Genomic DNA, 24,513 nt, shown 5'->3' with positions numbered 1-24,513 from the left:
TGTTAGCCCTGGGATGCTAAATGAGGCATGCAGTACATTGAGTTTTCCTGTAAATACACAAAGGAAATGTTTTAATTTTCAATAAAAACCCCCATAGTACAGTGCTATAAATTTCACTGAGTAAAAAGAAGTAGTTATGAGAGAGACAAGAAAGTTCAAGACAAACACTAGAGACACTAGCAAAGAAATTTGTCAAAGATGTGAGTAAGGCCAACAAGGTCATCTTTGTTCAGGCTCAATGTACCCAGGTTCTTCAGGCACTTTGATTTCTTATGTTTGCAAAATAAATAGTTACAGTATATGTTTTCCTAAACAATGTAATCATAAAAACAAGTTATTTTGTTGTTTTATATTTAAATAAATATAAGCATTTGGGAATCAAAAAATTTAATTTTAGAACACATTAGGTCATGATGAAACATTTACAATGTATGTGGCTATGAAACGCATTCTGTTTCTTAGTGAACTTCTTAACCTATAGAAGCAAAAATGGTCAGTTCATCACAGACCATAATAAAAAGCAAATTTGTGTTGGTATAGATATTGTTTGTACTTCTTATGAAAGGCATCTACTTAATGGCCATAGCAATTTCATTATAAGGAAACGGGAAATTTTATGGTAAATTAGAAAAAAAGGGGAAAAGAGGAACTTGAAGCCTTATTAAGAGACTATGGAGGCTGCCATACCTGTTCTTTGGTTCTGACAGCTGCCACGTTTCCAGGGAACTGTGACTTACTACCCTGCCACATGTTGTCGCACCCTTTTAGCAAGGTAAATAATAAACAGGATTTAATTGCAGCTGTTCTCAATTCTTATTTCTTTGTCTTTGATACTGATATATTCTGGGGTATTGGTTATTGTGCAGATAATATTCTTTTAATATTTTGATACTGCTACCTATGTCATCTTTTTTAAATGCAAACATTTGCTTATCAAAGACATCATCCTTCATTAGCATACTGACTTAACTAATCCCTTACTGTAGACAGTCTCACCTAGTAAGTAATCAGGTGGACATGGTGATAGTTCATATATTAAGCACTGAAATAACTGCCAAACTAAGATATATCATTATTTAGAATTAAAACTTATAAATACCTTCTTTTCTTTAGCAATGCTCCCACTGGATATTTCTTTGTGAATACAGTATGCCTGAAGCTTCAATGCATTGTGAAAATTTACTAAAGAAATTACTCCATTGATGTTCAAATAACCATCCCATCCCAAGGAGTAGTTGGTTATCAAAGTCTGTTATTTGAAAACCTATAAAAGAAACATCTATTCACCAGTTGTTAATATTATACATTGAAACTTTCTTTTGTCTACCTGACTCTTATGATGTGTGATATGCCCTGCATTTTGGCTGTTGTTTTGTTCTCTGCCAAGAGAAGTGCCACGTTGATTTTGTAAGAATGCTCTCTTGCTGGCTTGACAATGGCGTAATTGACAAAAGCCTGTCTCCCTGCTGCCTTCGCGCTTTCCGTACCTGCCCCAGCAACAGTCCAGCTGAGGGAGTAAGGCTAGCAGCAATCTTCCGCGCAATAAAATGCTCTTCTCGCTTATCTCCCCACCTACTTCAACTACTTCTACCTCCCTACGGTCCCATCTCCCCCAGTCACGGTGGAGTTAGAAATTATCAGTGCCAAAAAAGAAAAATTAATAGAGACAGGCATTACCTTCCCTTCTTACACAGTATCACAGATCGGCACTGTCCTACTGATCACAATGTTTTTGTTTTTTTAAAAAAGGAAGATGGATTTTTTATTTTAAAGCCCAAAGTGCTTTTTCTGTTTGGTACCAGGGGATAACTTCTGGTGTGTTTGGGAAACAAACAAGCAAACCTACAAACGATGCTTCGCGTGTAACATAAAATAAGCAGAAAGCTTTCGGTCTCCCAGCCCCTCCCGGACCGAGCACCAGACGGGCCCTGGGGCACACCTGGCGCCGTATGCCCGGCTGCGATGCTGGCCCCTGCAGGACGGCGGCACCTCGGGCGCCTCGACCCCGCGCGCCAGCGGGGCGGCCCCTGGCCCCGGGCGGGGCACGGCTGCGGGCGGGGCCGGCGCGGCGCCGGGTCCGCCACCGGCAGGGGGCGGGTGCGCCCGTCCGGCTGCGCGGCGGCTGCGCTGGGTTCCTGCTCGGGCCGGCGGGCGGGCCGGGCCAGCCTGCGCGGCGGCCGCCGAGGGGACGCTGCGCGCCGTGCCCGCGCTACCGCCCAGGTGGGTGCTCGCCTTCGCCGCAGAGGGCTGCGGGGCCCCTGCTCTCCCGCGGGCCGTCCCACCACCCGGGCGCGCATCGCGCTGCTCTGCGCGGGCAGTCGCGTTGGGTTGGGGCGGGCCGCCGGCCCCTGTCTCCGCTGCCGCCTTCCCCCAGCCGTGCCCCCTCCCCGGGCCGCCTTACTCTGCCGCTGTCCCCGCCCGCCCAGGAGGGGTGAGGCGGGCCGGGGCTGCGGGTCAGAGCCGGGCGGAATCCCCATCGCCGGGGCCCCAGCCGGACGGGAGTCTCCCCTTCCTTCCTCTCTTCCTCGTTCTCTTCCCCACCTCTGCCGGCCCGGCGAAGGGGCTCGGGGCCAGGCTGCAGGCGGCGGGGCCGGCTCTCCGTGCCTCCCGGCCGGGGCGAGCGCCCGGCGCTGCCGGCGGAGGCTGCGGGAGCGGGGGAGGCTGCGGGAAGGTGGAGCGGCTGCGGGACAGGGGGAGCCGCGGCAGGGGCAGGGGCACGCGGCGGGACAGGGGGAGCGGCGGCAGGGGCAGGGGGCGGTGGCAGGGTCTGGGGCACGGGGAAGCAGCGACGCTCGGCAGGACGCTTCGGTCCAGTGGAACAAGTGAAGTGGTGACGGCGTGGCAGCCCCTGCAGCTGGAACAAAGATGGCACGGGGAAAAATAAATGATGCTGCTTCTCAGTGGTGTTCCCACCGTTTTCTCTGTGGAGTACCGGATCGTGGATGCTGTTGGCAGATGGATTATGCGTTTGCGTAAGACACTAAATACATTGGTACGGGGAGCAGCCGGGAACTCATCAGGAACTTGAATGTCCGGTTTGCAGAGAGAGATTTGTCGAAGCAGCCTGTGTGTCTTTGGTTTCTGGCCTCTTGAGTTTCTGAAGTAGGAAAAATACAGAAATTTCTGTACCTTTTGTTTTTTTTTCCTGGTAGGTAAGTGCCACCATATGTTAGCTACGTTTTTAGCTGAGCCTCTGAAGGGCTTTGTAACTCACTTGACTCGTTTTTCTTCCCTTACTTTCACATTCAAGAGGTTAAATGATAACGTAATAACTCCAGACTTGTGTGAAGATCTTTATATATACCAGGTAGTCTTTGTAATATTCTGTGTGCCCTATAATGCTGCATATGCCTAGAACCCCTGTTGGCTCTTTGCTGCTGAACCTGACTGCTCCTCTCTTTGAACGTAATATTTATTTAATACTATTAGGTGAAATATTTAGGAAAAAAATTCAAAACAACAAACCCACACCAGAAATGGCTGGTTAATGACTCTACAACAGTTATGTTGTTTTTGAGTTTGGGTGGGATGTTTTTAAGCTTTCGAAACTACTCAAGTCATGAGTGTCTTCATTAGCACATACCCCTAGGGGTTCTTTTAAGTATGAAGAAATGTTTTTTATCTTTTGCTTTGTGTAGTTTGTGTGACGAAAACAATTTTTGTGACTTGCTTTAAGCCTGCGGGTAGGTTTTTCACAAGCTAATAGCTTGGTGTTGTAAAGTTATCTAATCACTTGAGGATGGGGGAAGCACCTGGTTTTTTTGCAAGCCATTGCTTCGAAAAGGCTTGACCGTTTCACCTAGTACTAGTGCAGAATAAATAGTTAATAAAAGTTGCTTCACAGAACCACAAGTTACTGCGCAGCCTCTCTAAGTGCGGCTCGAGTGCTTCAGGACATACATGCTCTACATAGAATCACATGGTTTGGGTTGGAAGATCATCAAATTCCAGCCCACCTCCTGTGAGCAGGGAAAGCTTTCAGTAGACCAGGTTGCTCAAAGCGTCATCCAACCTGACCTGGATTGCTTCCAGGAAGGGGATATCTACCACCTCTCTGGCAAACCCGTGCCAGTGTCTTACCACTCTCGCAATACCAATCCCAGAGGCACACCACTCATCAGCTGGTCGAGTCACTTGGATATTGAGCCTTTGACCACAGCCATCCAGTCACCACCCACGTTTAATGAGAACTCTCAGTGTTTTCTTAAGAAGAGAGAGATAATGTAGAGTTTGAGATTTTAGTAGAACTTGGGGAAGCTAATACTTAAAAAGTGAATTCCTGGATGTTCAGTTTTCTGGGTTTTTTGGGAAATACGTACCATACGGGAAAGGGTTTTCAGTTTCTTTTTTTTGTAAGATCATAAGATGAATGCAAAACCACTTACCTGCTTACAAATTTTTTCTTTTGGAAGCCTAAAGATTAGGTGTCCATGAGATGAATCCACAGCAGACACAGAGAACTTGTTTTTAAAGGTTTAAATTGTTCAAAGAGAATAAAGAGAATTTATTATTCAATTAAAACTTAGGTTCTACATTTTAAACCTGCAGTCCCAGTGAAGTCAGGAGATTGACATGTCAATGTTATGGGTGCAAGTCTTTCTACTTAAATCGGCAATCAGTATCTCCATGAGCCATAATATAAGTGATACACATGTTCATTTGTGAGTTTTTCACTGAAATTTTTGAGAACGTGTGGAATTTAAGGCATAAATACTGTAAACCTCCATGTTTTATCTGCCAGTGGCCAGCTGCACAACCCTGTGACAACTCTTTTGCTGTTAGCAGTACTGGAATTATTGTAATTGTTTTGCAGTTTAGAATGATCCTTCTGTGAAGTCTCACATTGATCATAAGCAAGATCCTACATAAATTCTAAGGAAAAATATAATTTGCATTAGATTCAGAAATCCGAGAATCCTGCACTGCGACTGAGATGGGTGAGCAACACCCAGTCTGATGCTGTTGCACTTTGCTTCTCAGCACTCTTGAAAGTTGTCTGCTAATCTGTCTGAAGTTATATTCTCTTACTGCATTAGTGAGCAAAATCACATAACCTGGCCTGGAGAAATGGTGAGTGGGCTGGAGCAGCCCAGCAGGTGAGCTCACCTATCTTGTAAATTTTCATGCTTTCTAATACTGTCTATCTAGCCTAAGGTCCAATGACTTGAGAACATGACAGAACGATGATAAGGAAGTAAGTTTAAACTGGTATTGCTGCTTGAAACCTCATTTCTTAGCTTAAGCATCTGCAGCTTATAAATAGGTGCTCCTGGCTTCCTCCTTTGTCCTCTAAAATTCGATGTTTGACCATGAATTCAAACATAGCCTCCTCATGCTTTTTTTAAGGATATATATGACCCAAGAAGACTTCAGAATTTTTTTTTGAAAGAAAGAAATGTTTTTCTAGATAATCTGTAGTTCTAAATCCACCCTGTAATTTATTTCCATCTGCTTGCATATGAGTATTATCTACAAATTTAAAAAATTTATCCATCTTCAGTAGTTCAAGTAATTGGTGACTTCCTAAATGATATATTATCTGTGCTTTATGAAATTCAGTCACAGTGAAGTTTTCACAGGGCATTAACAATAGTTACTCTCTTGGAATTGCTCAACTTTTTTTGCTTCCTGTATACAGTACCATATTTTTATGATACCAAAATACTTCATATCTTCATTTGCAGACTGAGTTGCAGTTCAGCATTTTATACCTCTTGTTGGCCTCATATAACTTCAGTGCCAAGAGGATATGGAACAGACCTTCTGAAAGAGAGGAGAAACTTTGGAAAACTATCAGGACAGAGGGAGCTGCTGGAGTAAACTCTGCCTTGCATTTAATGTGCACTGCTCTTGAGTCAATTTTAAGGGCAGAAAGTTGCAGTGTGTTTATATGTACAAACATGTGCTAGTTCCCATGACACTCCGGTTAAAATCTTACTAAACATGGAAATACATGACAGGGTCTCTGCTCTGTATGACTTGCTTTGTAGTGAATGGCTGACTTCCCTTCTCCCACACTTTCTCCAGTTGCCTTTTCTATGAGGAGAAAGTAACCATCTCCTAGTAGCAAAGAATTTTTTGTTTTTTCTTGAACTGTTTTACTACAACCAGTTAGTTGAGTCATTTCACAAACATTTAAGCTGGTGTAAACTAGTATTGCTGCTGCTAGAGAGCTGCTGATCTGCTCCCAGGCATTAATACTGCTTTTGGATCAGCCTTGATACTCTTGAGTTGACTAGGTGAGCTGGTTGAGGGAACTGCCATGGCTCTTTGTGTGCTTGCTGGTCAGCTGAACATCAGTGATACCGGAATGGTTTTGGAACTGCGTGTACTGAGGGATGCCATTCTTCAAATTAGTTTACATGTACTTAATGTGACAAATTTCTATATAGCTAATGATATGCAGTAACTTGCTATCCAACGTAACTTGTATTTTCTCCACCTATGATGATTATTAGATTATAAAGTCTCAAAGGGTAGAAGATGGCTGTGTTGAATTTTAGTGAGGTGTATACCAATTGTTAACTAAATGTAAAAGTGTACAAATGTGTATATATACATACTATATAAAAAGAACACATTGCCCCATTCTTGGATGTGGCTTATGGTACTGGTTGCTATAAGATTGCACCTATGTAGATTATGGATCTTTGTTTCAATACCTTCATGCTCAGAAACCAGTCTAGAAACGGATGATTTTGGGATTGTCTTGCGTGTCTTCAGTAGGAAGAAGTGAGTCACTTGAGATTTTAAGGACTGTGCCACTGATGGTCTTCCTCTCTTTTTCCAAGCATCTTGCACCTCATCACTCAGAAATGATGGCCTGTCCATTGCTAACATGGACCAGTAGCAATGACTTGCCTGTACCACAGGACCACTGTGGTTCTGAGTGCCTCATGCAGCATGATCCCACTATCCACTGCCCTGTAGGTGTAGCATGGTGCTTCTGTGTGTGGGCCTGAGCTGTGCTGCTGCTGCCCTGCTCCCCAGAGCTGATGTGCCATGCTTTCTTTGCTGGGTGCTCCCCTTGGCCAGTACTCTAATCCTGCAAAGGGCCCAAAGCCCTGCCAAATGCATGGGAGATGAGTGGATGAGAAGGGGCTCTGTGGTGGAACATGGCTTTCTGTATCCCTTAGAACAAAGAGGAGGGAGAGATACCAACAGTGCTGTGAGCAGTGGCTGTCACCAGAGGGTACTTTCCCAGAGTCACACCTCATCTTCCTGGTGAGATCACCTTGCTACTGACCAAAGGTTAAAACTCCTCTCCAACATGCAGCCTTAGATCATGCTGAGTTTTTGTTAAAGAAGCTTAAATGCTTGGTAGCATAAGTTTGGGATTTTTTTCCAAGAATGTCTGGAGATGTCCCTTGTTACTATTAGTAGCCTTAATCCTCTCTGCCTTACATGGTATATAGAAGCTCTGTGCCTCACCATGTCTGTGTGCAGCTCTATGATGAGTTTGGTGTGGTAGTCTGCATAGTAAATGAATCTCATTCATTAAGATGATAATCTCATTCTGACATCTGAAAGGTACTATCTTATTAAGGTCTTATTGTGCCTGGAGAGAAGAATAGTGTGGAGGAGCTGATCAGTTTTTCTGCCATAAACCTGGAAGTATTTGTAAAGCTCCTTTCCTCTTCTGCTTTCTTGCTTGCTAAATTTATTTAAAATGGGCCTCAGTGTAAAGTGCTGTGCTGTAACCGTTGCCTCAAGTAAATTTATGCAGTGGTCATGTGCGGTTCTATCAAATCCTCAGTACATGAGAGAGATGGAACTCTTGGAGCGGGTCCAAGCGGTGGGCAACCATAATAGTTAAGACAATGGAATATCTATCTTATGAGGATAGGCTGAGAGAATTGGATCAGTTCAGCCTCAACAGGAGACAACTGAGAGGGCACCTTGTGAACATCTCTAAGTATCTGAAGCAAGGGTATCGAGAGGATGGAGAGGCCAGGTTCTTAGTGGTGCCGAGCAATAGGATAAGAAGCAATGGGCTGAAACTGGTGCCCAGGAATTCTTTATTGTGTGAGTGATGAAACACTGGAATCACAGAATCAGCTGGGTTAGAAAGACCTCTCACATCATCAGGTCCAAGCTGTGACCCAACACCAGCTTGTCAACTAGACCATGGCATTGTCACATCCAGGATTTTCTTAAACACCTCCAGGGGTGGTGACTCCACCCCCTCCCTGGGGAGCCCATTCCAATGCCCAATCACTCTTCCTGTGAAGAACTTCTTCCTAATGTCCAACCTAAACCTCCCCTGGTACAGCTTAAAACTGTTTCCACTTATACTATTGCCAGTTGCCTGGGAGAAGAGACTGATGCCCCACCTTGTGCAGCCTCCTTTCAGGTAGTTGTAGAGAGTGGTAAGGCCTCCCCGTAGCCTCCTCTTCCCCAGGTTAAAGAACAGATTGCCCAAGGAGGCAGTGCAGTCTTCCTCACTGGAGATACTCTAGAGCCATCTGATGCAATCCTGTACCATGTGCTCTAGGATGACCCTGTTTGTGCAGGGAGGTTGGACCAGGTGACCCACCCTTTACTCTTTCTGTGATTTTTGAAATCGTGCTAATTATGTGTATGTTTATTTTTTCTTCAGGCACATACCTTTTGATATGGTAGTTCTGTTGAGAATTGCTGTATGGGGCAGGATAAGATGCATGGTAGTGATGTGTTACTAGAATAACGGGCTTGGTATGTTGTGTTGATACCAAGATATGAAAGCTGTTGTACATTTGAAGCATCTAGATTCTGGCAACACCTTGTTTTGAGTGAGACCTGGTGATCCTACAGATAAATGTGTTGCAAAGATTATTTATTTACTCCTTCCTGTTATGGAAAAACTGAACAGACTTTGCTGTCTTATGAAATAAAGGTCGTAATTTTTTTCTTTAAAAAAGACAGAAAACAAGTAGTTTTGAACTTTTGAACAGGTAGTATTTATAGCAGTGCTTCAATTACATAATATTTTGTTCATCATTTGGCAGAAGAAAATGTTGAACGTCACTCTCTTAAATCTTTATTGTAAGATTTATGTACTTCTCTGGAATGAAGTTGGGAAGTAAGTTAGTGAATGGGTTTGAGCAAATTGTCTTTGAGGATTTTATTATTCTGAACTTCAATATGTGGGTTTATCCAACCCTGTTAAATATAGAACCAAGATTCTCTTCAGTAGGTATGTCAGCAGCAGTGGTATGGTTTACCTTATCACATATAACTCATACGGTTTTTATGGACCATAAATCCCACTTTTATCTATATGAACCAGTACATTTTTGTGAAATACTTGAGAAGAATCTTCAAAGTATAGATTGAGTGCTTATAGGGTTGGGTGGTTGATATTGTTTACTTGTTTTGTGGTTTGGTGGTTTTTTAATTTTGTTTTTCCTTGAATTGGTTTTATTTCTTTAATTACAAAAGGAATGTAGATTGAGTTTCATTCTCTCATGTGGGTAAAATGCCTTCGTACTTTTATGTCCACTTTCCCATGATTCAGAATTTTCCGGTGTCTGAGACTGACTAGTTTGTGTGTTGCCTAAAGTGAAAGTACTGGCTTGATGCCACTGGCAGAATCTGGCATTGTCAGTGATCTGAGGTGCCATTTGGGAAACGTTTGTTTTGCACATCAGGTAGCAAAACACTCTGGCACAATGTTGCTTCTCCTGTGTGTTTCTTTTCCTAGAAGTAAAACCGTGTAGTGGTATTTGCAAAATAGGACATGCAATGGTAGCTGAATTACCTGGTTGTAATTTTGGAGTAAGCTTGGGTTTCATTTCCTAAATTTATCTGCATTCATTTGGAATAGATATTTTGATAGAAGTAAAATAAAATCTCGTTTTAGCAAGCAAACACTTTGGGTCTAATTCAGTTGTCCAGAATACCAACCTGAGTCTTAATGTGTATATGGAAGAATACAATTCAGGTAGTATCATTTTTGTAAGAATTTAATAATCATACTTCATGGTAGCATGTGTCTGAAAGGAGAAAAGTTGTTCTGTGTGGACAAACGTTTTGCCTTTGTGGAGTTCTGCCACAACCACAAAGATTTCATATGGATGTAGAAGTGCTGTCTGTAGGGAACAATTACTGAGGTCACAGTCTGTGTTACCAGAAGACACAAATGGTACATGATTATGCAATGAAATTGAACTGCACTATATTCTTTTTTAAAGATGTAATTCTTTTCTATGTGTGTCCTCCTTTTCTATGTGTGTCCTATGTGTGTCCTTCAAATTAAGTGAATTCAGTAAACATGAGGGGAAAACTGTTCATAATGTAGCAGAAGAGTAAGCAATCTGGATAAGAAAACGCATCCTGTATTTGAATGAAATTTTCGTATTAGAAGCATCGATTCCCACTCACACTCCGTCTTGGGATGATTTTGAATGTCTCAGCTGTTTGTCCATGGCATATAATTGAGATTGGCACAACCACTGGTGTAAAACTGGAATTCACATAAGAATAGCTAACACTGTCCCTGACATGTCTAATTCATTGTGTAATTCTGAGCAAAAAAACACCACTACTCTGAACTGCTTGAACACAACAGACTGAAACACCTTATCGACAGAGGCTGTATTATGCAAAACGTTGTCTCATTGATTGCCAGGTATGAAAAGCTGATTTTTGGTTTGGTTGGTTGTGGGTTTTTTGCTGTTCTCTGACAAGAATAAAATGCATCTGCTAATCATTGAAGAAGGCAGTTTGTGCTGGGGAAAAAACCCAGACAAACCCAACCAGTGTCCTAATCTACTAATGTCTGAGAAATAAAAATAAAAGCTCAAGCCTTTTTTTCCTTTTTTTTTGCCCTAAGTAATTAAGTTTGAATGCTTGCCTAATTGTAGTACAGTGTATGCTATTCATATTAACAAATAGTACCAATATTAAGTACAGACAAAACCAGGTATAACATTACTTGACCTCATTTGAAAGTATGCGAACTTTTAAGTCCCAGTTTGGGGAAAAAATTCCCTCTGAATTTAATGCAAAGTATTTCAGGCTGATACAAATTTAGTATCACATAGTCTGGGTACAGATTTGTGTATAATAGGGTAGAAATAATGGGGTTAACACTCACTGGGACATGAACTCGCACTTTGTAGACATACCTTCAGAAAAACTCTGGTATTTTTTCAGACTTTCATGATGATTTACAGCTGCCTTTTATATTTTTTGTTTATCCTTATAAGTGGAAGGTTGTTTCTCTTCGATATTGTAAATACAAACATGTAAGCAGCAACCAAGGAATGCTAAGAACTGTTCATCTCAGCAAATGTTTTTACAAAATACATATTATAAAACACATATTTAAATATGTATTTTAAAATAAGTTTAAAATTGTTATAAATAGTATTTTTAGAAACTTAAAAATATTTTAAAAATATTTTTAAATGGCACCTTGAAGATAAGAGGCAAAGGTATATGGTCCTTCTCTCTTTACTTTTACAGTCTCTTGCAAAGCAGACTTGATTCTTTTATCCCTTAGTTGGTTTATTTAGGTCATGTAATTCTTAGCTAGAGTCTTCCATTTGGGGATTAGGCATGAAGATAGAAAAAAACTGCACATGGTTCTCAGATAAAAGTCAAGACAGCACACAGAGCAAACTATTTTTTGTTTATTTGGGTAGAGCAGAGTAATTGCCTTTTTTTCATGCACAGCAGTTCTGTCTACAGCTCACAATGAGCAGTTACACTTTTGTGGCAGTACGACATTGTTGACCCCAATATTAGAGAGCTGCTATAATCTCATGGATCCTGTTCTTATTTTTTGCTGCCTGTTCTGCTTCACTTGATGTCTGTTCTGAAGTGTATTACTTTCTGTTTTATTAAATGTCATTGTTGATTTTGGGACCCCTTTCTAATCAGCTAAAGTCAGAATTCAAAATGATCTTAACCTTCTAAAATCTTGCTTCTCATCTTTGATTGGTTTTGTGTGCCTGTTTCTTAAGAATAATCTACAGATGTTACGGAATTGCTAATGGAAATGCTGTTATCCTGAGAATGAAACAGACTAATCTTCATTTTTCCTTATTAAAAACATTTGTTACAATCTTATTTGAATAACCCTTTTAAACTTAAGTGCATTGCAAGTGGCCTCAGCTTTCTGCACAATAAGTAGGGCAGAGGTTGTGTCCAAGTGACATTTGTCCCATGGCACCGTCTCTGGACAAGAGTCTCAAGAAAGCCTGATGAGGAATTGACCAAACCGAATTGCATTCAGCTTGGCTCTGAATCTGGGCTTCATTCAGCAGTGCATCAGTGTGAGAGTTTTAATAAGTACCACATGTGTGTTTTATCAATTACCTCAGTGAAGTCTCCTCTTGCACCTTGACTCCAAGAGAAAAACTTGCTTGATGATCACCCTGTCTAACACATGAATGTAGAAAGAACTCAGTCTTTATATCATCTAATAAAACATGATTATAGGCTTATGATTTTCCTAAGTGAAGTTATATTATAAGCTTCCTTTGTGAAGTACTTAGCAGGGTTCCCTCAAAAAACACGGGTTACTTTTAAAAGCAAGTATCTGCTGCTCCATGGATTGAAGCTAGTTCTGGTATGAATAAAAATATGTGCAGTAACTGTATGAACACATGTGCCAAATGTGTTGTATTTGTGTTGAGTATGTCATCCCACACAAATTAATTATCAAGTGGGGCAGAGTAGGGGGGAAAGAGCTTTGGGGTTTTTCTCTCTTCTTTTTAAAATGATTCTTATTTTATTTTTATTGTAAGCTGCTCTTTTCTCATGGCATTTTGGGCTGTCATAGGGGTTATTTGAAATGGCTTTGGCACCAGAAATCACAACATCTGGATATTGCCCCTGACTTGGGACAAAATACAATGCTGCATAAGAATGGGTGGAGTAGAAAATAAAGCAGTCAATAACCTGAGCTCACAACTGTCTTTCCACATATCCAGTCCCTAGGAGTTTGCATCTGAATGAATAAAACTCTTCTGCATGGATAGACATGCAGCTCCATACCGGGAACTGGACAAATTCAAGAACCTGTGACTTCTTGTCTTCTCTCGTTCAGGTTCTTTTGTGGATAGCTTCTCATTTCAAGGCACTTGCTGCTGCATTTGAGGGATTTTTTGGTTTCCTTCCGCTGCCCAAGTTTTGGTCCATGACTGATAAACCTCCCCAAGTTTTGTGCTAATCAAACAATCTGAAGAGAAAGAAAATCCATGCTTGAGCCACACAATATAATGCTTCTCAAAACCAGCCATTTTACTTTGTAACTTGGGGATGTTGATAGTTTCTGTTGCCTGTTTTGTGGTGCTGTCCTTGGCTTTTGCATCTGTGCAGGGTCTTGCTGGACATGGAGGCACTGCTTGTCAGCCCTGCTATAGGCTGCACCTCCTGCCTCAGTCTCTGACTAATACATCATAAATGTGAGCCTTGTCCTGCCTGGCAGGGAATAATTATGTAGTCGTAAAGGGATTATCTGTATTACTCAACATTCATAAGTCAAGAAGATACTTAAGGTTCTAATTCTGCTGCCCCTGTTTGATGGAATCTTATGCCAAAGAAGAGAAAAATAGTGGTTGGATTATTTGGCCCATTTCTAAAGCAATCCAAGCAATGTTGTTGGGACTGGTTTGATCTGTCTGAGTCAGCATGAAGCTCAGTTGTGGTCCTGTGTTCTTTGTGTTTAAATGTTCCTAAAATATGCACTGTTAAAAATTCAAAATCCATTTTTTAATCAGTTCTCTAATTTCAGTTGTGAGGTCTAATACCAAAGATAAGGAGTAATGGACTTTAAGCATTCATAAGGACTGTCCTGTTGTATTCCTGTTCTGTCTTGAAATGATAAAAAAAGTGCTAAGATAATATGATGCTGGGGAAGGATGTGGCATCCATAAATTATTCTCCTGTAGCTGGAAAGTGCTGTGCAATGCTTACCTGTACTGTAGCATTACTGTATTTATTCTGTAGATCAAACCCCATGATATTTTGGTATACTGTAATTTAGAAAAAGAATCTAAATCACTTTTGAAATTCCTTTCAAGATAATGCATAGCACACTCATCCTTTTCCTCAATCAAAAACATTCCACATTATAAAAAAACAAAGGAACTATATTCTCTGTTGTTTATTTCCTGAAAGCTACAAATAACAATCCTTGAGATGGGTAGAAGGGAATGTTGGGATAAAGGCAGTCAAGATTGGATCATGGTTGTTTCACTTAGATTCTGCTTTCTGGTTTTGTTCTTATTCTTGCTTTCATGCCTTGAATTCATGATGTGTATTCGTTTAGAGTAAAACAAAAAAGGAAACTTTTTTTGAGTGTGGTCTTAAAACAAGCTTATAGTTGTTCAAACTACAGACTGTTTATTTTAACATTGATGTATTTCAGTGTGTGGGGGGAGGAAGGAGCCTAGAATAATTCTCTTCACAGACTTTGAAATAAAATGAGTTTATCTGTGCTGACAGATTCTTTGCCTTTTTACAAGACAGATAAATACTAGCCTTTCACTGAAAGAAGATATTATATGTGGCTATGTGGCTGTAAATAAAATGGATACCTTATATCCATCATATGCTATGAGATTTTCCTTATAGTACAACATTAGCACTCAAAAACATTTGTCTGCTTTTCATTCTTTGTTGATACATATTTTCAGATTCTTAGAGAAATAAATATTTTTGTATTTGCATTTGTTTTTTCCTCTTTATTTCTCTGCTGGCCAATTTCTTGGAAACTTGAAGTCATAGCGCACAATGAGTCTTTGACAGAGAGGTTCTGGACACAAATCACTGAACTTGAAAATACTGATCTAAGTGAAGGCAAAAGGTTGTCTGCGTAATACCAACTTTTTTCTCCCTACCATTGACCATGAGAACTAGGTGGTGGTGCTTGTCTCTAAATGATTTGCTTTTCTAATAACAGTATTTTTTCAAATAATTTCTAAAGATGTTTTTGATGTTTTTCAAAATCCTAGCAGAGCGTTAGGGATGCTGTAGCTTTTGTGATGGGCATTTGGGGCAGCTACTTGGATTAGAATGATAGCTGATTACATGTTTTCAAATGTGCCTTAGTGTAGATGATTCAACAAGATCCCTGAATCAGGACAGACTTGAGCCAGATGTCCAGGCTCAGTGCAGCGTGGGCCCACCAAGGCTGAGCGTGACCGTGGCTCTGCAGGTGGATGGCAAAAGATTTAGTACAGCCCTGGGGCATGGTGTCACTTAAGGAGGAGGTGATAGTCTTTGAGCAGAGCCTGTGGAGTTTATGGCCCACTTTGTATGGTGGCAAACTCTTCTCAGGAGGAAGCTTTTGGATGCTAACATGGTGGTTGCTCATAGACAGTGGCTTTCAGATTATTCTGAAATAGTTCGAGTACTAAGTCTGGTGCTTCTGTCATCATTGACCATCGTGTTAATCTTCTGGATGTAGCTATGAGTGACCAATGTGTTGTTAGTTTTCTGTAATGCATACATTAAAGTATTGAAATAACCCTCTTTTAGTCCCACTGAATGCAGTTTATGCAGCATCCTAAGGCCAAAATCTTTCCTCTCCAAAGCACAGTTTGCTCCATTATAACAACTTGCATCCGGAAGTTGGTAGGACTTTGAAGGAGTGCAGATGGAGTTGTTGACTTCTTCTACATACCTTTAGGAAATTAAAGACTGCTTAGATAGAGCACTGGTAAATACTTATGTCACAAATTGAAGGGTTGAAAGTTAAACTGAATTTGTAGTGGATTTGATGAAATTAAATTAATATTTTTTCAGAACACATGTTTCATGGAGTAACAAGTTGAAAGCAAGACATCAGAAATCCATCTTAAATCTCCCCTTTACTGTGACCATTAAGAAATAGGTATTCAGAACAGTTACCATTAATTTTATTAACTAGAAAGTCTATGGGTTTTTTTACTGTATCACAAAAGTGGTTATTTGGCTATAATTACAATGATGTGTTTTTTTCCTTATAGGTGGCTATTTTAATGCAGTAGTGTCATTAGCTGGCTGAAGACTAAACATGAGAATAGCAGGTAAGCACATCTGGTAAAATCAGACTTTGATCATTTGTGAAACAATTGCTATGGACAACATTAACAAGTTGTGACAATAGGGTTTTAAAGTCATGGAATCATAGAATACCAGGTGGGAAGGGGCCTTAAGAATCATCTGGTCCAACCTATATTGGCAAAACCGTGACCTAGACAAGATGGTTTTCATGTGAAAACAGGGGATTTTCTCAAAAGCTTAGTGTTTGATTAGTCCGTCAGCGCCACAGGAAAGCCAAGACCATTGTGCCTGCCCTGGGTGACAGTGTCCTATTATTGGGACTCTTCACTGAACTCCCTTTACGTATAGGTGGAGTTTGAGTGACTCTAGTCACACATGCTTGTTACTGATTGGTGTAAAATTCTTTCACTTCACTTTTAAAGATACAGTCAATAAAATGTAGAGCACATGCTCATGATGAGTAGTCATACCTTGGAGGTGGGTAACTTTGGGGTGGAGGTGTGTGTTAATATTTCCATTCAGTTATAATGAACCAAGTTCATCTGAGGAGAGCAATTTTCATCACAGCTGTTTCAGCAGCAGGACATCTCCTATTTCGCTTGATTGACAGGTGCTATGCAGTTTATCACCTACAGAATACCATTGAATTCCCCTCCCTGCAAGGATTTCAACAGCCTGGCCACAGTGTTTCCACTCTTGCTCCACCCTCCATTTCATCCCCCTTAGCAAGTGCTTAAGTGCTTAGGTTGCAGATTGTGTGTGAGGAGAGTCATTGTGGGATAGGTTTTTGAGAATCTCACAGAGTTCTCTCCAGGGAGTAGCAGCTGCATTTTACCCTATAATTTCTGTACCATTATAACTTCTGTTTGAAAGTGAATATAGCTTCTAATTTAACCCCCACCCATCTTTCCACAGTGGCCCAGCACCCTGTCCAGCCAAATCTTAAAAATGTCCAATACTGGGCAATCCACCACTTCCCTGGGGAGATTATTCCGAAGGCTCATTATTCTCAATATGAAAAATTTTTCCAGTTGGAAGCTCCCCCAAAGTGACTTGAATACATTATGCCTCATGTTTTCCATGTGACTCCTGGTAAAAAGGGAGTCTCCATCTTCTTGGTAGCCATCCTTTAAATACTGGAATATGGTACTAAGGTCTCCCCTAAGCTTTCTTTTCTCAAGGCTGAACAAACCCAGCAGTCTCAGCCTTTCCTCATTTGGCAAACTTCCCAGTCCTTTGGTCATCTTTGTACTGGACCCTCTCCAGACCGTCCATGTCTTTTTTATGGGAGGGACCAAAACTGAAGATGATATTACAGGTGTGGCCTGACAAGTGCTGAGCAGAGTGGGAGAATGACTTCTTTATCTCTCTTTGCTGGTAGTGCCCCTGTTAATCCAACCCAGCATCCTGTTGCTTTCTTTGCCGCAGCAGCAGCACACGATTCACTCATATTGAGATCGTTGTCCATCAGGATTCTCAGCTCCTTTTCCACAGAACTGCTCTCCAGCTGGGTAGATTCCAGCCTGTTCTTCAGTCCTAGATTATATTTTCTGAGGTAGAAGACCTTGCACCTGTCCTTGTTGAACTTCAGTAAGGTTCTTGTTAGCTCACTTCCAGCCTATCCAGGTCTTCCTGCAGAGTGTCTCTACCTCTTGAAGTGCCCACTTTGTCACTCAGTTTGGTATCCTCATAAAACTTTGCCAGGGTTCACTTCACTTCAATGGCATAGCAGGCATTGCTGTTCTATTTTATTGTTGTTTAATGAAACTAATTGTGGAATTTAGAGTGGTGAAAGAGCAAGCAGCTGGTTAAAATGCTAATGGCAGCTGATTTGCAGTGACTGGTTAAGGTGCCATGACTTGACCTATTTAGGCTGCTATTTCTGTAAGATGATGAAGGAATAAGGAAATGGCCAATGGTCATTTTAAGCCACTTCTTCTCTGCCTCACACCGCAGCCAAAAGTGCTATGTGTTGTTGTAAGTGTCTGAAACTTCCTGAATGGTTACTGGGTGTTTGAAGGCTTTTCATTGAGGTAAGTTACTGTTGTACAGGATTTGAGAAACTAATTTTGACAGAAGGTGTAGTGGTTGTAAAAATAAGACCTTTGCTGATACAACATTGAAAGAAGACATTATTTTAGGCATTTTGTTGCAGTAGCATAGCCTGTGTAGCAACTGAACAGTTTTGAGTTTCTGCTGCATTGCACTTTTATCAATAGTTGTTCTGTTACTTTGCAGAAGGAGCAGCTGTTGCCTCTTCTAGGAGAAAGAGTCACAATCTTCCAAGACCTTCTTAATGTGTGAAATTTGTCCAGATTTTTGTCATTACTCCTGAATTTGTTTTATCAACCACAAACATGTATAACTGGGAGCAACCTGCTAAAGTAAATCTGATAACTGGAAAATGCTGCAATTTTTAGATTCCTGATTCACCTGGAAAATTACTTAGCAAACATTTTTTTTTTATTTTCCTTCCGTCTAACTACTTTTTTTACTAAAAACCACAGACAAGAAAGATAGAGCAGTTCATCTAGAATGTTTCACCTGTAGCAAATGGACCAGTTTTGTTTCAAATGCTAAAACAGTCTTCTAGGAGAAGAGAGAGAGTGTTTGCTCTTCAGTTGAAAGGCTCAGGATATAGAGTGGAGGGAATGGTTAGTCCTTGGACCGAGTTCTTGTTCATCTCACATACTATATACTGAAACAACATGCTCTCCATGTGCTACTTGCTAGATGACACATTCCAGAATCTCGTACTGTCTTCTGTATTTAGGCAGTGTTGCTTTGAAAACCTCTTCCCCACTTTTTAACATATGTTCAGATCATCTGTTTTCTCCAGTGCTTAGACGTGGTTCTCTTCTCCTCTAGTGCAATGATCTTTGGAGTTTCAGCATAATGTTTTTAAATTAGGTTTGCATCTTTGTTTTCTTACATCATAGTATGTGTGTTCTCACACATGAAAAAAGAAAGACCAAACAACAGGCAAAACCCTGTTGTATCTCTTCACCTTTCTTTTCCTTTTCTATCCCCATATATTTTTTAGCCTTTTGGAGGGATTGACTAGCCTCTCTCATCCTTCTGAAGGCTGAGTAATCTGTCTATTTTAAGGTTTTTTGAACAGCGCATCACAGCAGCAGACTGAGATCTGCAGGAGTACATAAATTCGTTTTTTTTCTGAAGGATTTATTTGGCTGGCAATCAGAAACAGAGGCATGCTCCTTCCGACCAGTTTGACATACTGCAGTGAAATAGAAAGGCAGGATGTTGATCAGATGCCTCCTCACCCATCTTCTACTCTCAGCCAGTATTTTACAGTAAGATAAATCAATGTAAAAATGTACTGAAAATTATGCTAAAAAATGGCAAAGTTCATGGCAGTACCACATACACTCAAGTTCCATTTCAGATGTAACTTTCTTTGCTGTGGTTATGTGCTTCCAACTCTACTCCCAGGAGGTAGATTGGCCGCTCAACACCGGAGAAAGTATGCCACTAAAAGTTCAAGCTACCTGGGGTTCAGTATATTAAAAGGAGGAGGGGAGAGGTTCTGCTTTTTTTTACTTTTTAAAATGGCTGCTTTTGAAGGTCATTAATTTAAACTTGTTGAAAAGTAGGTGGTGATGCTTTGTTCTTGTTGGCTGGTGGTTTTGTCGTGGTTTCATTTTTTTCATGTAATACTCAGAGCTGAGTGAACATAGCAGCCAAGCTGCATTATGTTGACAGATCCCTAATCCCTCATGCTTGGCCATGCTTTAAAATAGAGGTAGCTCAATTTGAAGCAGGGGTTGGTGGGTGACTGGGGAAGCACAGTATATTTGTGAGCAGGGAGGAACCAGGTTCTCATGGCTAAGAACAGGGAAGTGGAACGGGGCCAGTGGGAATTCCACATTGGGACAACAGCCAGGTAGATCAGCTTAGTTTATCTAGTCAGGTTGGATTTTCATGGAAGAGTCTGTGGTTTCTTCTGACTGCTGAGCTGAGTTGGCGGACTGTGACGTCAGGCAGGCATGAAGCTGGAGAAAGCCAAGAGCACAATATGTATTTGGGATAGTAACCTGATAGATTTGTGCAGTTACATCCTACATCAGAATGTCCATTTTTTGCAGATTACTTCTGTTTAGTAAGTCAACAAATGATCATCCTGAGTTCCCCATAATGTAATCTGGTGTGCAGTTCTCATATTGTTAATTTTGGTAAACTAATGTTACCATTTGCAGATAGTTTTTTGAAACGTTTCTCTCTTTTCTTAACAGGTGCTGCAAAGTTGGTCGTTGTCATAGCAATATTTTTACTGACGTTTTATGTCATATCTCAAGTGTTTGAAATAAAAATGGATGCAAACTTAGGACACATATTTGGTAAGTGATTACTTTGTCTGGACATCTATTAATATTTACTTGATTCATAATCAAGAATAATATATTTGTTTTGCTTTAAGCTTGACTGAGGCTCTTACACCTAAGAATTCTGTTTTTATTTTTAACATATGCGTACTTGTTATTTTTATATGATTAATATTTAATGTATGTATTAAATAATTTCCTGTATGCAATATTTAACCTACTCTCTACATTAGTTTGATTCTTTAGCTTACCAAGTATGCATCATTTTACCTGCTTTTTTTGTTTACTGGTACTTGCATTCCTAGCATGGAGTTGTAAACTAGGTGACCTGAATGAGGTTTCTAGAAGTTTGTATTCTGTCTTACTACAGCTAAAGAAATTCAGAATTTGGTTTGGGTGGGCTTTTTTGCTTGCCCAGGTATACTGTTGTGTTTACATTACCAGAATAAAACCCAAACAGTTTTAGGTACATGGGTAGAGTTTATGTTTTTTAACCCTGGATTACTACAGTCTGAGCCAACATCTGAACCAGTCAGCAGAGACATCTTTGATAATCATCAAAGAGACAGAGGTGTCACTTAGATATGTTCATGATGAGGTCAATTGTGCCTCTTCCTATCCCAAGAAAGGGATAGGTTGGGTTAAAGTACACCTCACTTGCAGGCTTCTAGTGGTAGGTGAAAGGAACTCAGTCCTGTGCAGTTTCTAGAAAGGAATTCATTTCACTTTAGTGCCCACACCACCATAAATCCTTGGAGGTTTTGTATCTCCATGGATCTTTGTGTTAATCAGAGAATAATAAATTAAGGCAGTGTTCTGGATGGGGTTTCTGATCACTTTCATTCTTCTACTGTGTAAAAATTTTTTATTGGAGTATTCAGGTGTTTTTGATACCTGATTTCAACCAACAAGTTTTTGTAGGGGTGCAGAAAGATTTTACATTTATAGGATATTTTATAGCAGATGACACTTATAGTAACATCTTGTAAAACTTTCTTGTTTCATTTTAGCTAGATCAGCATTGGATGCAGCTGCACGCTGTGAGTATTCATATGCATGTATTACTGCTGTGACTTGCTTTTGCTAGTAACAGAAGGACACTTGAATTTTCATAGTTAAGAAAGTCTTAAATACTCTTTAAATGCAATCAGAAACTAATTTTCCTCTTTTCCTGATTTTCTTAATTTCTGGTGAAGTCTATTTTGTAATTTTGGCTTGTAGCTTTTGATGACAGTGCCAGAGCAAGCAGCAGGGTAACAACAAGAAGTTGGAATAATGAGGTTCTTCAGGAACCTAAATTATTTTAAGCTGCTGTGCAGCTACAGATACTACCCTGTTTGCCTTTGCTCTTTTGCTTGAATTTCTTCAGAAAAGTAACTGATACTTGTCTGTTAGCCTACCTGTAGCGTTGTCTCTAAAATCTTGATTTATTTCCTTTTGAAAGCTACAAAACCTCCAAGATACAAATGTGGGATCTCTAAAGCTTGTCCTGAAAAGCATTTTGCATTCAAAATGTCAAGTGGAGCAGCAAATGTAGTTGGACCGAAAATTTGTGTAGAGGATAATGTGTAAGTATTTTTACCTGTTGTCTCTAAGTATCTCTTTCAAAAACTGTCTTAGATCACTTTGCACACAAAATTAGTAGCTTGAATTAGGTTTTGTTTTGCCAACAGTTTGACCACATGAAAAAATTGCATTTCATTATAACCTTATCTGTGATGAAGCATACTTATTGCTCTGCAGTAAATGCAGAAATATGTTATTTTAATATGTGCAGGATAGTTTACACTTTATTTCAGGTTTACAGACTGAAGGGTTAGTTAGACTTCACCAAATCAAGTTCACACTTGCTTCTAAGTAGCTTGTTCCTTTGCCTCTAATAGTAATTCACTGAATGATTGTATTGTCTTTTGCAAGTAATTTTTAAACTGTATTTCCATAGTACCAATGTCAGAACGTGTTTTCCACTTCTCTTTAAAGGTTGACATCAAAAGGGAAAAGTAGTATTTTAATGAGTGGTAGTTATTTAACTCTGGTGATGGTAACTGAAGTTAATAAACTTAAAATAATTGTGAAATGAGGAAAAGAACTGCTTGAGACACGGTTTAGTTTTGAGTTTAAATCCTCTGTTTTTAATAACAATATTTTTGACAGTATTATCAATAATACTGCATCTAGAGTATTTAACTGAATACCTTTTAGTAATCCCCATAATGGGAGTATAAATGTTTATTTTTAGACTCTAATTTTTGCTCTTAGGTTGTTCCTTCCTTCTCATTGTCCCCCAGAGTGTGCAGCTTCCTATAACATAATCTATCCATTAGATTTTGCAGGTGACATGGCAGAAAAGGCATGCTGTTAGTGTTGTCAGAAGATTATTTTTTTTTTAGTAGCAGTCACACTTAAAGCCTTTGCCTTCCATTTGCATTCAAACTACTGCAGTTTAGCTGTTTATCACCCACGCTGTGTTAGAACAGAGAAGCATGTACAGCAGCTGGTGCTAATGAATTATAGAGCAAATGGCAACTTCACTGTGAACAAAAGAACTGCACTTAACATAATAAGTAGGATACTTAATCTATAAGAGAATAAACATACTGGTTAACATTTGCCATCACTTTACTGTCTGAAGTAACTGTAAGACATTATTTCAAGTGATCATAAAGAGAAGGCTAATTTTAGCACTAAGTTCCACTGTGCGGCTGACTTAGCTCAAGCTTGCTTGCTTGTGTAGGAGTCAGTTTGCAGCAAAGCATCACGGTGTAGTTGGGCAGCTCATGCTAAGGGAGCATGAGCTCACCTTGACACATACTAACACAAGCCGCTGGGTTTTGCTTTCCATTCTTATAGATGACTTGCTTTCTGACCTTGGACAGGCTATCTAGTTTCTTGGCACGGTATTTTGCTTAGTGTTACAAAACTTCTGCTGCATTCTGGTTACTTAATATAGGAAGCTTAATATCTGTGAAGGCTTAAGCTGATTCAGTGATTAAAAGTTGTGGGAGTGTAAGTAACATTTTAATTCCAGGTTTGTAGGGGTTTTTACTTTTTAATGTCTTGTTTACTGGTTAAGTAAGAAGAGACTGTTATTACTGTCCCAAAAAAGTAAAAAATTTTCTACTGGATATTCTGCTGAAGAAAGTGATGAAAAGAAAGTGGTTGCTGGCAAAAGTCCTCTATTCTGTTAGTACTAGTGCACACTTCAGTGCACAGCTGTTTGCTTCTAAAGTCCAGTTTCCCTTGGCAAAAATCTTTCTGGTTTCCTTCAGAGAAGTACTTGTCATGTCTGTTCGAATGTCCACCAGAAAATTTTATTGATTTTATATGGTCTTCTGTTTTTGCTTATAAGAGGTTATATTCCTCTTTCAAAAGCTCTTATAGCTTTTTGATTGTAAATTCTTGTAAGAATTCTAAAACTGATGAAGGGTTGCCCTCCTGTGAGAAGCTGTTGCACTGCAGCCTGTTGTGTTTGTCATGGTGCACAAGCTGCCTTGAGTGTATAAAGAAGTATATCAGGACTGAAAGAAAACTTACTTGTACTTCAGTAACTCTTTTTTTTAAGAGAGATATTTTATGAACTCACTCCTGCCAAATGTTTTTTCTCATTACTTTGTATTCTTCTTCACACTTTCAAGTCAAGAAAGCAGGAACAAATAGTTATAATTTATACATGGTATTTACAGAGTAGGTTTTTTGCTGTATATTAAATGTAAGGATGTCACCTGGTTTATGAAAGCACTAAAGCTGCTGATACAATTCAGGATGTATGTAATTTCTTAATCTTTAATTATATATTTTTTAATGTGAAACAGGAATTCTGCTGTATAGAAGTTCAGTTATAGCCTTGTTCTATATTGGGAGGACATAATTTGAAGCAGGAAAAATATACTGGACTCGTCATCAAAATATTAAATACTGTAGTTGCTACTTCATGGGATTTTTAGAAGATGCATTATTTACTTCTTTACCAGCAATATCTCCATGCAGTCTTACTTTCCCTACTCAGAAGCCAGTTGCATGATTGTGCCACAGTAATCCAATAGCAGAATGTTGCACTGAAGTCCTGTAATAACTAGTAATTCTTGTATTCATAATTGCAGATTTTTTTGTTGTCTTAATTAATTACAACTTTACATATGTGTGGAATCTCAGTGTGTAGTCACCTCAGTATTAAATATTTTTTAACAATTAT

The 24,513-nt window shown here is 39.8% G+C and overlaps 1 protein-coding gene across 3 annotated transcripts in view; it reads left to right on the top strand.

Moving 5' to 3' along the window:
- Nucleotides 1-2,085: 2,085 nt before the first annotated feature.
- Nucleotides 2,086-24,513, top strand: part of FAM3C (FAM3 metabolism regulating signaling molecule C) — a 30,511-nt gene continuing 8,083 nt past the window's right edge. For 2 of the 3 annotated variants that reach the window (XM_071552483.1, XM_071552480.1), the window contains exons 1-5: nt 2,086-2,220; nt 15,942-16,001; nt 20,232-20,336; nt 21,332-21,361; nt 21,766-21,889. In XM_071552483.1, the coding sequence (XP_071408584.1) occupies nt 15,989-16,001; nt 20,232-20,336; nt 21,332-21,361; nt 21,766-21,889 (272 nt within the window). In that variant the 5' untranslated portion in view covers nt 2,086-2,220; nt 15,942-15,988. Of the gene's footprint in view, nt 2,221-10,590; nt 10,610-15,941; nt 16,002-20,231; nt 20,337-21,331; nt 21,362-21,765; nt 21,890-24,513 lie in introns of those variants that run through there. The other variant, XM_071552481.1, reaches the window with a different exon arrangement.

The sequence above is a fragment of the Pithys albifrons genome, chromosome 3 (genome assembly GCF_047495875.1).
Source record: "Pithys albifrons albifrons isolate INPA30051 chromosome 3, PitAlb_v1, whole genome shotgun sequence".
In the NCBI taxonomy this organism is placed as follows: Eukaryota; Metazoa; Chordata; class Aves; order Passeriformes; family Thamnophilidae; genus Pithys; species Pithys albifrons.
This window is presented reverse-complemented; position numbering and strand designations above follow the sequence as displayed.